Source organism: Clupea harengus, chromosome 23, assembly GCF_900700415.2.
Source record: "Clupea harengus chromosome 23, Ch_v2.0.2, whole genome shotgun sequence".
Taxonomy (NCBI): Eukaryota; Metazoa; Chordata; class Actinopteri; order Clupeiformes; family Clupeidae; genus Clupea; species Clupea harengus.
Window position 1 is genome coordinate 10,001,510 of NC_045174.1, and position 13,864 is coordinate 10,015,373.

Sequence of the window (13,864 nt, forward strand, 5' to 3'; positions counted from 1 at the left end):
TTAGATTAGCAACAGCATTCCTGTGTCCATCCCTTTGTCAGAGCTTGACCCTTGTGAATTCCATGGTTGCCCAGCAGGTGAGGTCAAGCAGGAGGGGGGCAGCGTGTTCCGCGAGGGCGCCCCGTACCAGCGGCGTGGATCTCTGCAGCTCTGGCAGTTCCTGGTGGCCCTGCTGGACGACCCGGGCAACGCCCACTTCATCGCCTGGACCGGCCGTGGCATGGAGTTCAAACTCATCGAGCCAGAGGAGGTAAGAGACCATCCAAATCTGTCCTGAAACTTTGCAGATAATTACTTCATAATAGTTATGGGGCCCTAGACTTATAGATATAGCTGATGAAGGGGTCATGAGGGGATTTAGGGGAGATCTAAGACCAGGGCAACTTTTCCACTCCTAATACACAAAGTCAGAACATGAGCAAGAATCGCCTGTTCTCCAGTCAGCATTCTTTCATTATGGTGCCCTGAGACAATTTCTCATAGAAGTCACTGATGCATCAGCTGAGCCACAGGTGACATGTTTGGAGTCGCCTCCATCCCATGCTGTCTTGCAGTGTCTGGAACAAGGGATCCGTAAAAGAGATTCGCCTTCCTCATCAAACCCATCTGTCCCACCACACATCCCCAACTCCCCCAGGTCTTGCCAGTGCCAGCTCTCCATTAGCCCCCATGCATTATTTACCCCCCGCCCTCTGGCACACTTAGCGTCCCGAGCCAAACACAAAATGGAGGCCGGGCTCCATTACAAAATATTACCACCCTCTGCACTCTGCGGCGCATCTGAGCTAGGCTGCTGTGGTCGAGGGCGAGTGCGCGTTACCCTCCCATTGTCTGTGGTCAGTAGACAGCTAAAGAGCATTACTCAGCAGGCAGCCACACTCACCGAGCCTCCATCAGGCCAGCACTGTACACATTAATCATTCATTACAGCTGGACTTTTACAGCGGCTGAGAGCTCTCTCTCTTTATTTGCGAGATCAAACACAAACATCCCTGTATAGGAAGTCCCCCCCACACACACCCCCCAATCACAAAGCTGTGATTTTCATTTAGAAGTTTCTGTTTGGAGACCTTTGGATTCAATCATACCCACTTAATAATACACAAACACACATCAGAAGGAGTAGAGCTGGAGGAAGAGCGCACTAATGATGAAGTTGTGTGTACCTCGCTTTTCAGATGGTCGCCTGTCCTGTTAAGTTTAGTTGGAGCTCTTGTGCGTTTCGGAGGGGGGGTATGAAAAACACACGTTATATCTCACCGCAGGAGATCAGCTCGTGCATGTGATTGCGGGGTTACATAAAGAGGAGCTGAATCAACATGTTGGGGGCTCGCCCTATTTTCCGCACTCCTGCGCTCTCGACACCAAAAACCTTAACCTTTAGACACACACTGAGCCAACAGCACCCTCTAGTGTTAATTGTTAAAGTGTAGTGATTCTCATTAGATTAATATGTTTTCAAAATATTAAGAAATAATAAGCGTTGGTAAATAACTGATAGCTAGTCTTACCGGTGAACCTGAATCGTGTGCATTCTTTCAGCTGAATCACACTCTTTCTCTTCCCATTCCTCTCGCAGGTGGCCAGACTTTGGGGGATGCAGAAAAACCGTCCAGCCATGAACTACGACAAACTGAGTCGCTCGCTGCGCTATTACTATGAGAAGGGAATAATGCAAAAAGTAAGTAGAGCAAAACATTCATAGCATGTCTACCTTGCTACATATAGGCTGATGAAGGCGCATTTATCACAGTAACGTCTATAGGCCTATCATATAGTCTAACAAAAATGCGTGTGTCAGCATTTGCTGCGTCCACATATTGTAATACAACCTTTGTAGTCTCTAACCTCACTGTTTTCGTCACTGGCAGGTGGCGGGAGAGCGCTACGTTTACAAGTTCGTGTGCGAGCCTGAGGCGCTCATCTCCTTGGCGTTCCCCGACAATCAGCGGCCCAGCCTGAAGGCTGAGTTCGAGCGCTACGTCAACGAGGAGGACACGGTGCCACTCTCCCACATGGACGAGGGGGTAAACTACCCTCCGGAACAAGCCGCCACCGCCATGGGGGCCCAGCCCTATTCCAAAGGCTACATGTACTAATGCCACCGACTTGCCCCCCTTACTTCCCCGACCCACCCCACCTCTCCACACCTCTACCGCCCTCCCTTCCCATCCCTGCACCTATTGCACATGCCCACCCCATCCTCTTGTATATAAGGCTATGGTGTTTTTTTTTGTTTTGTTTTAAATTAATCTCATTAGGGATTCTGCATTCCTCTCACTTCTGAGGCCTATCCAATCCAGACACAAGTCTGTGCTTACAGAGATTGCTTAATAAAGACCCAATATTACTACTAACCAGGTGGCTGTGGATTATTTGCGGGGATGTGAGGGGAAGTACTTGTCAAATAATGAGTAGTTTGTGGTGATCAAAAGCGGGGCTTTTCCATTACCAACCCTATAAAACATGATGTAAGGTACTCTGTACTCTTGATGGGAGGTTGTTTGTGCTGTTTGTGAAAACTTGAACACAGTGTACCTCTAAGACGCATCAACAAAACTGTTCAAACCGTGACTGGACAGAGAGAACACATCCCAAATCCAACTGGCTGGGCAAGGTGCCAACACCAAGGACTATACATAAATACACAAAACATTTAAACTCTCATAAAAAATATCCCCTTCCAATATATAGTGCACTTACTACATGTTAATCTAAAACACAGAATAGCAGATATCTCAAATAAGATTAAGATGATTATCTAAAACATAATATAAAATAAATCTCAAATGTATAGAACATTTATATGTCCATGTCTGGCAGACCAACAAAACCAACTAAGTATTTGAAAAAGAGCCCAGATAATGCCTTCTTACTAGATAATGATTCATTTGACCAACTGCACTATTAGCACTGTATCCTCTGGGGCAAAACCAATTTCTTTCAAAACTTTCACCACAAGCTCCCATGCAAAGGACAGCTAATTCCAGCCCCAGGGGTTAGATTTCATCAGCACTGATAACTATATACACCAGTTGTACTACACAGAAATACAAGGTTTATGACCCAGCAAATTAATCTTAATTTCCCATGAAATATTCTGTCGAGGTGAGCATAAACATTTTTATGGGCTCGATGGATTCAGTTAGGCTTGAGGAAACAATCCCATATCTCCCTCTCCGCTGTGGCCACTGACATAACCTAAAAAGCTACCGATAAAAACATTTAATCAAAATCCATTAAGCTTGGTGCCAGACAAACTAATGGATATGGACTATATAGGTCTAGGGATGGGAAAAGACAATACTACAATACTTTAATGACACTTGAGAACAGAACTTTTGTTTTAGGGGTTAGCCAATGTATTGCAAAAGTACACACAAAAGTACACAATTTCCTGTTTCTATTCTGTCGACACAGTATAAACGTTTTTAATGATCTATAAATATATTACTCCTCTCTCTCTCTTTCTCCCTTCCTCAGACACACAGACACATTCAGTTGCACATGCACAACATCTGTTCGAGATATCCAGTCCCATTACGAGACATCCACATTGAAAATAATTGAATTGAGTACCTCCTTCCGTTCTCCATTCTTGTCACCAAATATGGGCCTGGATTCTGCCTAAAGCTAATTACAGTTCCACAGTACAGAAATCTTTATAATATGTTGAGTAATCTGAATTGATATCTGCTTAACACGATTTATAAACAAACCAGCACTATAGCATTAAGAAAAAATTATCGATTTTTTATTCACATGTATGAATACTGTAAGGCAAGAGGATATTGCCAACTGGGATGTAAAGCGAGGTTGGAGATGTGTCCCGTGTCAAAGAAGAGTCTCAGGAATCAGGAGCGAAAGCAAGAGGAATGCCTCCGTGGAGCCGGCCTCCGCTGTGACAAGACAACAAAGGCTGTAGTGGCTGGAGTATAGTGTCATGAGAAGGAGACTATCGTCTGCGGAAAGCTCTAGAAATTCTCCAGGCGTTGGGCTCCTCGTAGCGATTGTAGAGTGGCTCCAGACGTTGCATTTTCTTCTGCTTGCTGAGGCGTGTGGGGTCGGAGACTTTGAAGAAAGCTGGAGCAAACTCCACCAACCAACGGGGGTCAATTGTGGTCACCTCTCGCATGTATTCCTTTGTGGTCAACACCAGCTCGTGGTACACTAACCTAATGACGAGAAACAGGGAAATACTGAAGTCAGTTACACAGGAAGACAACACTTCTTTCTGTATTATGTTGCAACATTCTGGTCTGACAGTTTAAAACGTCGATAGATAAGGCCGCCAGTGCCAACAGTAAGGCAGGCGAGATCAAGGACGTTCTCCTGGAGAGACATTTCTAACTAATCAAAGGCTTGAAGAAATAAGACAGCAGAAGGTATCAACAGGACCTTTTGAAGAACACTGACTGAAAAAGGTTATGTGTAGGTCATGTCTAGACAAGACGAAAGTTATTACCAATAGAGCCTCTGATCTCTCAGACTTTTACAACAAAATTACACAAATAACAAAACAACACTTTCAGGTGTGTTCCTGTCTCGTCTTTGATGGTGTACTCACCACTCTGGCTGTCTGTTGAAGAGGGAGCTGGCCGGGTGGAGGTAAACCACGTTCTGGTCGATGAGGGTTCTGTAGCCCTCCTGCGGGTCCTTCTTGGCAGCGTTACGGAAGAAGCCACTGCATATGGCTTTCTGCACACGCACCGTGGCCTTTCCACACGTCACCATATCCAACTTATGTCTATGAGGGAGAAACAAACGCTATGTATAAGCATGCTTCCGATATGCTTCAATATGATCAATCAATGTGATCAAACACGGAACAAGCTATTTGTTGAAAATGTGCAGTGGTTGGTGACATGGAGTTATGACTGCATGACAATACCATTCTCAAAATGCTTTTCAAAGCCACGGTGAGGAAGATATCCCAGAGTTCCTTACCGGTCCATGATGCCCAGCATCTGTTTGCGGATATCCTGAGCTCGGCGCAGGGATCGTGCCTGGATGAAGTTCTCGAAACACCAGGGGTTGGAGAATTTGTTGTTCTTCCAGGAGTTGTAGACAGACAGTAAGGTCAGATGGTCTCCTTCAGGCTGATGGAACTTGGCCTTCTTCTGATCAGCAAGAGCTTGCTTGTCCTAGGGAGAGGCAATACCATACAAAGAAAGTAATCGAAGAAATTAACCTCACTCTGCAATATGCCTAAAGAATCTAGTGTAGGTGACCGACAGTTGTCAAGCCCAATTACTGAAGATTTCACGTAATTTACACAAAAACAACGCAAACCTTTGGTCTGTAGAAGACATTCTGAACAGACAGCATGGACACAATGGTCAACATCTCCTCACTGCAACCCAGATGCACCGACATGATCAACATCTTACACAGCATGGGGGTAAGGGGGAATTCTGCCATCTGAGAAGACATGGCAAGAAAGAGAAGAGAGGAAAAAGAGAAAGGGGCAGAAGATCGAGAAAATATGAGACCTGCTTTGCATCATCTTTCGTGGCCTCATTCTACTGGAATATACAGTGAATGCCGAATCTCACTGCAACAGGATACAATGGAGCCAGTTCACATCTGCAAATATGGTTAATTTATCTGCCCATAATAACCCCTATCAGATCTACCCAAGTTGTTGTCTGAAGTGAGGTTTCCTTCCAATTTATGATCTGCTTAAGTGGAAGCAAAATGACTCAGGAAATTCCTACATTTGAACTTGTTTATCTTCTCAATGTGACTAACGTGTTCAATAATACATCTGCATGCACGAGCAAACATAATCCTAATCTCACCCTGCGACCGAGGCGTGTGAGCAGTCCCTCGTCATCCAGCGCTCCCAGAGTATAGAGTTGCTCCATGGCCGTCACCAGCGTCTCCATGGGAGGGGCGTCCATGAAGTCAAACGACAGCAGGTCATTGATGCCCATGGCCTGAGCAAGGGGAAACGGATGTGTATTACTGATATGAATCATGAATCAGAGTGGATACGAACAACACTATTTGTCTTAGACTAGTAATCTATTGGCAGCCTCTTGGTGGACTAACAATGGCCGTGTTTTTGGCTGACAAAACACACAGACTTGATTTGAAGCCAGTAATTGTAATTTGTAGTTGCCCTGGAGATATTTGCACCTGAGAGCTCCCAAACAGGTGCATAAACTTAAAAACGAGGTTAGGGTCATCACACAAGGGTCAGAGTAATCAAGTGATCAAGTTCAATTCTGGTTTTGTTGGCAGCTAGAAAATGACTGGTCAGATATTTGCATCATGTCTTGACATCAACCTTTTTAATGGGGATTGATATGCATGTGCCCAAGGAGTACCAAAGATGAAGTCCGTGAATTAAGACACAACAGCAGGGTTTCTTAACCTGTACAGAGAACACGAGAGCCAGCTAGATGAGTACCTTAAGTGAGAGCATAGTGCTGGCCAAGTCGGTTCTCTGGATCTCAGGCACGTTGGTGGTGAGCATCTCGTCTCTGTAAGCTCTCTCCGTGTACAGCCTGTAACATTTCCCCGGGCCAGTTCTACCGGCTCTGCCTGCACGCTGCTTAGCCTGGGCCTGTGGTTCAAAGGTCATCGGCAAGGGGTTTAACATTTGAGAGATGAACCAATGTGACACGTCTGAGTTTGAAGCCATTTGAGTACAGGCTTATTTACAGGCTTGTGTACCTGTGAGATGGGCGTCACCACCAGCTGATCGATGCCAGTTTTGGAGTTGTAGACGTTCTGCTTCACAAAGCCAGGGTCCACCACATAGTAGATGCCATCAATGGTCAGGGAAGTTTCTGCAATGTTGGTGGCAATGACAACCTAAAAAATGAAGAAACCCTGTGTAAGCTCACAAACAAAAAATAAAATCTACAGTAAAAACTATACGGGAGAAAAAAGAGGCGCCTTCAGACAGAGAGAAAATGAGAAAGGGAAGAAGAAACAGAAAGAAAGAAAGAAAGAAAGAAACAAACAAAACAAACTTGACACCTTTCTGCTTCCAGGGGGTGCTGGATCGAAGATCCTGGTCTGCATCTCGCTGGGCAGAGCAGAGTACACAGGGAGGATGATGAGCTCAGGAACATCTGGCCCGAGAGACTTCATGCGCTCGTACAGAATCTCACAGGCCGTGTCGATCTCCTCCTGACCCGTCAGGAACACCAGAACGTCACCTGCAGGAGAGAGAGAGGGAGGGATGGAGAAAGAGAGAAAGAGAGAGAGAAGGTATATTTAGTGTCTTGAATGGTGATAAAAATGGAACAAAATACACCATTGAGAAATATCTTTCTATACACACTGAGAATAGACTAATGTCACCAGAACCACAATGCCAGGCCTCGATAGGAGATTAATACATTGTTAGTTAGAACATAGTACTTGGTACTAAATGTTTTGTTCTAAGTAATAATGTGTATTTACATGAGATGTAAATAGCATTACTTATTACTTAACTACTTCATTTAAAGTGTTACCAAACTAAATATTACACAGGTGTCTAGGAAAGGATGCTTTACCTGGGGGCTCAGTCAGGTGGATCTGCATGACCGTGATCAGACTGGCGTCCAGGTAGTCCGTCTCCGGCTCTTTACAGTAGAGCACCTCCACGGGGTATGTTCGACCGGGAATGGTGAAGATGGGCGCCTCGTAGAAATACTGGGAGAACTTGACGGCGTCCAGCGTGGCAGACGTGACGATCAGCTTCAAATCTTTGCGAGTTTTTATAGTCTGAAAACAAAGAGTAACAGATTTAGACTGCATTGCGACTCGAATACAGGAGAGATTCACAGTAACCTGTCAGTAGTCTGAATCGCACTTTTTTTTTTATAGTCAACCACTGAATAGGAAAAACTTGAACACTTGACATCTTGTTTTCTGACTTTGCAAACCTTTTTGAGCAGGCCGAAGAGAATGTCGATGTAGATGTTCCTTTCGTGGGCCTCGTCCAGCATCATGACACAGTACTGCGTGAGATTAGGATCGATGAGAAACTCTCTGAGCAGCATGCCGTCCGTCATGTACTTGATGACCGTCTCCGTGCTGGTGCAGTCTTCGAAACGCATGGTGTAGCCCACCTGCAGGGATTGGCATAGGCACACGCTGCGTTAATTCAGCATTGAGTCTTTCTTCTAACACTATCGTTATGTAGTAAATCTCTATGTTAATATTTAAATATCATTTTTTCTTAAGATATTCTGAGAGGAATGTAAGAAAGTATAAATTGCTAACATTCCTGAGATTCATCTTTGTAATATAAAGTATAATAATTTAATATAAGACTGGTGCAGTCTTCAAAACGGATGGTGTAGCTGACCTCTTGTCCCAGACAGCAACCGTACTCCTCAGACACCCTCTTGGCCACAGACATGGCGGCCACTCTTCTGGGTTGGGTGCAGCCGATCTTCCCCCTGGTGGTGTAGCCCGCCTCAGCCAGGTATTGTGTCATCTGAGTGGTCTTCCCAGAGCCCGTCTCGCCGATCACAATCAGGATCTGGTTATCATGGATAGCCTGGAAAACAGTACAAATTATAGATCATCCTCTGTATTTTCAGAGACAAAACAATTATCCAAATAGGCGGAAATGGTGAATGTGCAAATTTTTTCTCTGCATTTCTGATTATGTCTGATTATGACAAAATGGTCTGGCAAGGTGGCCGACATTTTCCAATGGTTCGGACATTCAGTGAACTACGCACAATGAGAATTCACTCACTGGTCATGATAAATGAAACTTGACACTCACAAACTTGCTGCTGCCACACTTCCCCTAAAAACAATGTGTCAGTCAATGCTGTTTGGTAAAATGAAACCTGGCTGATCACAACATGGGCAACGCATCAATGAAGACGCCTGAGTGGTCGTGGTGCGCACCTGAAGCAGCTGCTCCTTCAGCTTGTAGATGGGCAAGCTCTCTCTCTGCTCCAGGATGGTCAGCGCGGTCTTCTTCCCGTATGACATGGTGTTGCCACCAAAGGCGTAGCGCTTCCACTCTGGCACGTCGATGTCAGGCATGATGCCAATGCCCCGCATGTTCTGGGCGATCTGCCTGCCCTCGACTTGGAGAGAAAAGAGGAAGTGTGTTTGTTTCGAGATGGGCAATTATGATAACCAACCCCCCACCCTATCCCCTACTTGCCCCACCGGATGCTGACTCACATGCAGGGACAGTGGCCCTGTCACCTCAGGGCAAATGTGTGTGTGTGTATGTATGTGTGTGTGTGTGGTGCGGGGGGGTGAGTACCAGGGCACCAGGGCTGAAGGAAATGAGATGGTCATCAGAAGCCCTAAGGACTCGCAGCGCGAGGGAAGCCAGTAAAGAAAAATCTCTCCTTTTCTCAAGACAAGCGGAGAGGATGTCTGGCACTCGCTCTCAAGCGTGGGGTGATTGAGGAGCCATGATGGGAGGGGAGTGGCGTGGCCTCTGGATGCTTCAGCGTGCCTGGGCCTGACTCAGCACTAGCCCCCTTAAATGAAGATTGAAGGCCATCTCTCTAAACACTGGACATTATTCTTTGCAGGACTGACAACGACGCTTTGCTAAATGTCATCCTTTCGCCTATATGGCGCTGTTCAATTTGAACATCTGGGGTTGGAGCCTGGCACTCGGTATTCCATTTACACTATTGATTGTTATTCATCTATCAAGTGCTCCTTAACTCGAGAGGCTGTTGCATCTGTGGTAATAATACAATTAACAGTATCGTTATGTCCCTTCATTTAGGACTCCAAATGGCTGGCGTGTGCTGACGAGGCGGTGTGGGTCATATTGATCCGGCATCCAGTCAGGAGGACGAGACACTTACTATCAGGCAGGGGGTCGATCCAGTGCTTGTTGAGGCCCAGAGGGATGCAGTCCATCTCTGCCTCGCGTTGGGCCTGCTTCATCTCCCTCCTCTCCTTGGACAGAGCGCTCTGCATCATGGCGGCCTGGGACAGAGAGCCGTCCGGGTTCTGGAGCAGACAGGAAGGCGGAGAAAAGACGAGTCATTAGTTATCACAGAGAGCCACGTCTGGATTAATACTGGAACAGTTTCATTTTCAAATCACCCACAATGTCTGAGAAGGCAATATGGATTAGAGTACACTGCAGGATAATTGAACGAGGAAGGGGGGTGGGGGGGATCAAGCAAGGAGAGACGCTGTGGCAGCAGACCTTGACTATTTTGACAGGACTCAGGTTCATGGTTTGTCCGGTGCGTCCCCTGAGGAAGGGGGGCTCTTCTTCAACCAGCTCCACATCCAAATTCTCATCTGAGGAAGGACACAGCAGTTATAATGAAATGCCTCGCCCCATAGTGCAAATCATAAATGACATGAATGAGCAATGAATACATATGTTTTTAACGATACATACCTTCTTCATCATCTATCCTTGGTAGGATGCCAGTTTCTTCATCAAACTCAGGGTAATCCTCTTTCGATAAAACATTAGCAGCAATCATCTATTAAAAAATAAAAAATAGTATTTAACAGTGCATAGCCAGAAAGGAAAATCAAGAAATATACTATATAAAATATAAAATTTCAGAGGCAAGTTTTTATTTATTTTATTATATAGACCACATCTCCAAACTCTCAGGCACACAACACCTCAACACTCAGCACACTAATGCTGCCACCTAGTGGAGGAGGATCCAATAGCTAATAGAGTACCTGTTTGATCTCCCACTTCTCCAGGTCAGTTATCTTGGTTAGCCTCTTGCGCTCCACAGTGTCGTCCTCTAAATCGGGGACCTGGTTCAGGTTCAGGTCCACGGGTCGGTCTGGGTTCCTCATGGACTCCTCCGTGCCTTCTCCTAAAAGATTCTTCCTCCGGTTTGGGTTCAAGTCCTCACCTGTTTCTTGGTCCACGTCCTAGAGACAAAGGAAGTATTGTAATTCATGCAATTAGGTTGATTCATTTAAGCAACACAATTGGACCAAAAAAGTTAACATCAATGTGTTTTCCCATTAACTTACCTTCATACTGAGACTGGTTTTGGTCCCAGTGAAGGACAACACCTTGATTTTGACCTTTTGACCTTTGCTGACCACATCTGCCACATTGGCCACTCTCCCTTCTTTCCGTAGCTCTGAGACATGCACCAAGCCTTCCCAACGTTTTCTGCAGAAATATTATGAAAAAGGAGCTTTCGCATGGTATACCCACATAGACAGACACACACACACACACACACACACACACAAAGTAATACACTCTCATTTCTCAACATGAGAAACATCAACATGGTATAAACATCAAGGTGCAGAAGCTTCTAATCATTAAACTTACCTCAGTCCCTCCAGCTGCACAAAGCATCCAAACTGCATGATGCTGCTGATTTTGCCGTTGTAGATGTCTCCAACCACCGGCTCCTCTGGGGGCGGCCGGTCCACATGGACAGGCCGGTCCACATGCCTGTCCTTCCAGGCGTCGCTGTCCATGTCCCAACGGGACTTCCGCACCCTCTTGCGGTCTCTTTTTGGCGAGCGAGACCTGGAACGGGATCGGGACCTGGACCGCTGGCGACCCCTCTGGTCCCGCTCTTTGCTTCGACTGCGACTCCTCTTTCTGGCACCACTTTCATTTTCTGACCTTGAATGTTGACAAGGACATTTTTTCAGAAGCGTGGATTAACATAAACACTCAAATTAACACTTCATATTTCTCATTTAAATATTTTGAATGCATGATTAGTTGGAAAACAGGTTAGACGGATCCTTACTTGTCTGTGTCCTTTGTTTCTTGAACACTGGGCATGAACATCTCCAGCTCTTTCATGATATCAGCTGCCACCTTTGCATCATCTTGAACCGGCTTAATCTACACAGATAAACATTACATCTTAAACTACTGGCTTCCATTTTCAAGTCAGTGTCTATTTTATTGTTTAAGCTGTATTTCCAATACCTAATCAATGTAGTGGGAATACTATAATTAATATACAGTGTAAGAGCAATGACTGCAGGAAAGAAAATGAATGTTGGGTCTCACCCAGGCGTCTGGATTGTCTGGTATACAGAGACCAGGGAACATCTCCCTACGTTTGTCTTCTTCACCTTTTGGCTTTCCCGAAGGCCCTGAAGATAGAAGCAGAATGGATATAAGGATCAACAAAACAAAAAAAGGAACTGGAAGTTGTATTCACTAGTATCCCAAGCATTCCTGAGGTATAGTGTTTGATGATTACCGGTAAGTCATACTGACCTTTACTGGTGGATGGAGTGGCAGATGGATGCATTGTCTGAATGAGGCGCAGCAAATTGGTGACGAGCGAGTCCTGGAAAACATTCATCATTGCAATGTGACATTGTGATATTGAGAACAGCTTTACGGGTCTGATTCTCATTTTCTTTAGGACTTACCGTGAAGTCGGCTCCATTTTTGAGTAGTGCTGCCTTAAAACAGTCAAACGTCGGATGCTTTTCGGCCAAATTAATGATAAACTCAGCTGAAAGTAAAAACAACAAAAATCAGCCTGTCAACAATATTCCAAAGAAATGGCCCATGGCAAGGAGCTTCTGTTCAGCCACTTCTGAAATGTCCATTATTTATTGATATGTGTATCAGTGGCTGGTCAAATGACTTGGTATTCGAAGAGGTGCACGCAATATTAGATATGCTGGCCTCTATCTACGAAATCTATCTACGAAGTGTACTGGGCATTTTCTCAGTAAGAATCATTTTGTGGCCTAATCACAACCCATCTGGCAAATGTATATATGTTCATTATTATATTGTCTATACAATAACAGTGTGTTAGCACCTGATGTTTTCTACAGACCTTTTTCATATGGTTAAATCCTCCTGCTAGTGTGATATCTTAATTTAAAAGGCTGAATTATAAATGTACCTTAAACCTCTAAACATTTCTGTATGAAAATAAGATATTTAGAACTGTCTAATGACAAGCAGTAAGGACAGGGCTAAATGAACTCCAACGTTTTAGAAGGGACGGGTAAAACAACCTCAATATCAGAGTTCATAACTTGCAAGTTACTGGGAAACTTCGGTGATGTGTGTTAAAATGGCCATCCACCTAGCTACCTAAGACAGGGGTGTATGTGGATATGCTTGAATTGGGAAACTCTGCAAGCGGGGTAGGCTAACTTTTAACCTTTGGCCAAAGATCTTATATCTACACATAAAATAACGTTAACCAGTCACTGGTGGGAGGCTAGACTGCTAGCTAGCTAGCTAGCAAGCATACAGCAAACACCAATGTTTACACTACACACTTACGTGAGCCTCAATATCTATGGCATATTCCAGTGTCTGATTTGTAATGTGTTGCCATCATTGATTCAATAAAATGTAACTAAACCCATACTGACCTACAAATAACGTTAAACAGCAGACATGTTGCAGTACATCCAACGTTAGCATATAGCTAAAATGGTAAACAGCTGAACATATAGCCTTCCAGCTATCCGAAGGCAAACTTGGACAATTTCGAGACAAACTTTAGCAAAACCAACGTAAAGTTTACAAAGAGATACTAATAAAGAGGGTTCTGTTCTGACGCTACTTACTCTAAAAGCAGATAGTGTTTATTGTGTTTGTCTTAGAAAAGCAGGATAACGTTAGCTAGTCCAGTAAGTTGTGCTAGCAAAGTAATGACTGAATTGCCAACACTGTTACTTCATGGTACAACTTCAGGGAGTTCGGCTTACCTAGGTCTTTGTCGTTTATTCCTAAATGGTTATCGAGTTCTGTGCAAACTTTTGACACCAGAGACAGGTACTCGAGCCTTTGCAGCTCGACTGTCTTGTCTTCCGCCATCATTCGTTTCCTTATGGAGTTCAACGCGCATGTGTAGACATCACCTTTCTTGCTGCGTATCTCAGGGTGAAACTGTCGTGAAATTACTATCCCCTCCCTCCCTCC

General features: G+C 44.8%; 2 protein-coding genes across 6 annotated transcripts in view; one reads left to right on the forward strand and one right to left on the reverse strand.

The window, feature by feature from the left end:
• etv4 (ETS variant transcription factor 4) overlaps positions 1-2,353 on the forward strand; it is a 33,359-nt gene extending 31,006 nt beyond the window's left edge. For 3 of the 5 annotated variants that reach the window (XM_031561568.2, XM_031561566.1, XM_031561569.1), the window contains exons 10-12: positions 75-250; positions 1,580-1,681; positions 1,872-2,353. In XM_031561568.2, coding sequence (XP_031417428.1) covers positions 75-250; positions 1,580-1,681; positions 1,872-2,099 — 506 coding nt within the window. In that variant the 3' untranslated portion in view covers positions 2,100-2,353. The remainder of the gene's footprint in view (positions 1-74; positions 251-1,579; positions 1,682-1,871) is intronic. The other 2 variants (XM_031561570.2, XM_031561567.2) reach the window with 1 other exon arrangement.
• Positions 2,354-3,339: 986 nt separating this feature from the next.
• Positions 3,340-13,802, reverse strand: LOC116218802 (ATP-dependent RNA helicase DHX8-like). The gene is made up of 23 exons (XM_031561565.2): positions 13,651-13,802; positions 12,343-12,428; positions 12,185-12,257; positions 11,972-12,057; positions 11,703-11,800; positions 11,270-11,572; positions 10,957-11,101; positions 10,651-10,851; positions 10,352-10,439; positions 10,151-10,248; positions 9,801-9,948; positions 8,869-9,053; positions 8,312-8,506; positions 7,887-8,072; positions 7,515-7,725; positions 6,991-7,172; positions 6,682-6,822; positions 6,416-6,571; positions 5,802-5,939; positions 5,293-5,421; positions 4,948-5,144; positions 4,568-4,747; positions 3,340-4,175 (listed from the first exon to the last, which is right to left on the reverse strand). Exons 1-23 carry the CDS (start codon positions 13,760-13,762, stop codon positions 3,956-3,958), a joined length of 3,558 nt encoding a protein of 1,185 aa, XP_031417425.1. The 5' UTR covers positions 13,763-13,802; the 3' UTR covers positions 3,340-3,955.
• Positions 13,803-13,864: the final 62 nt, after the last annotated feature.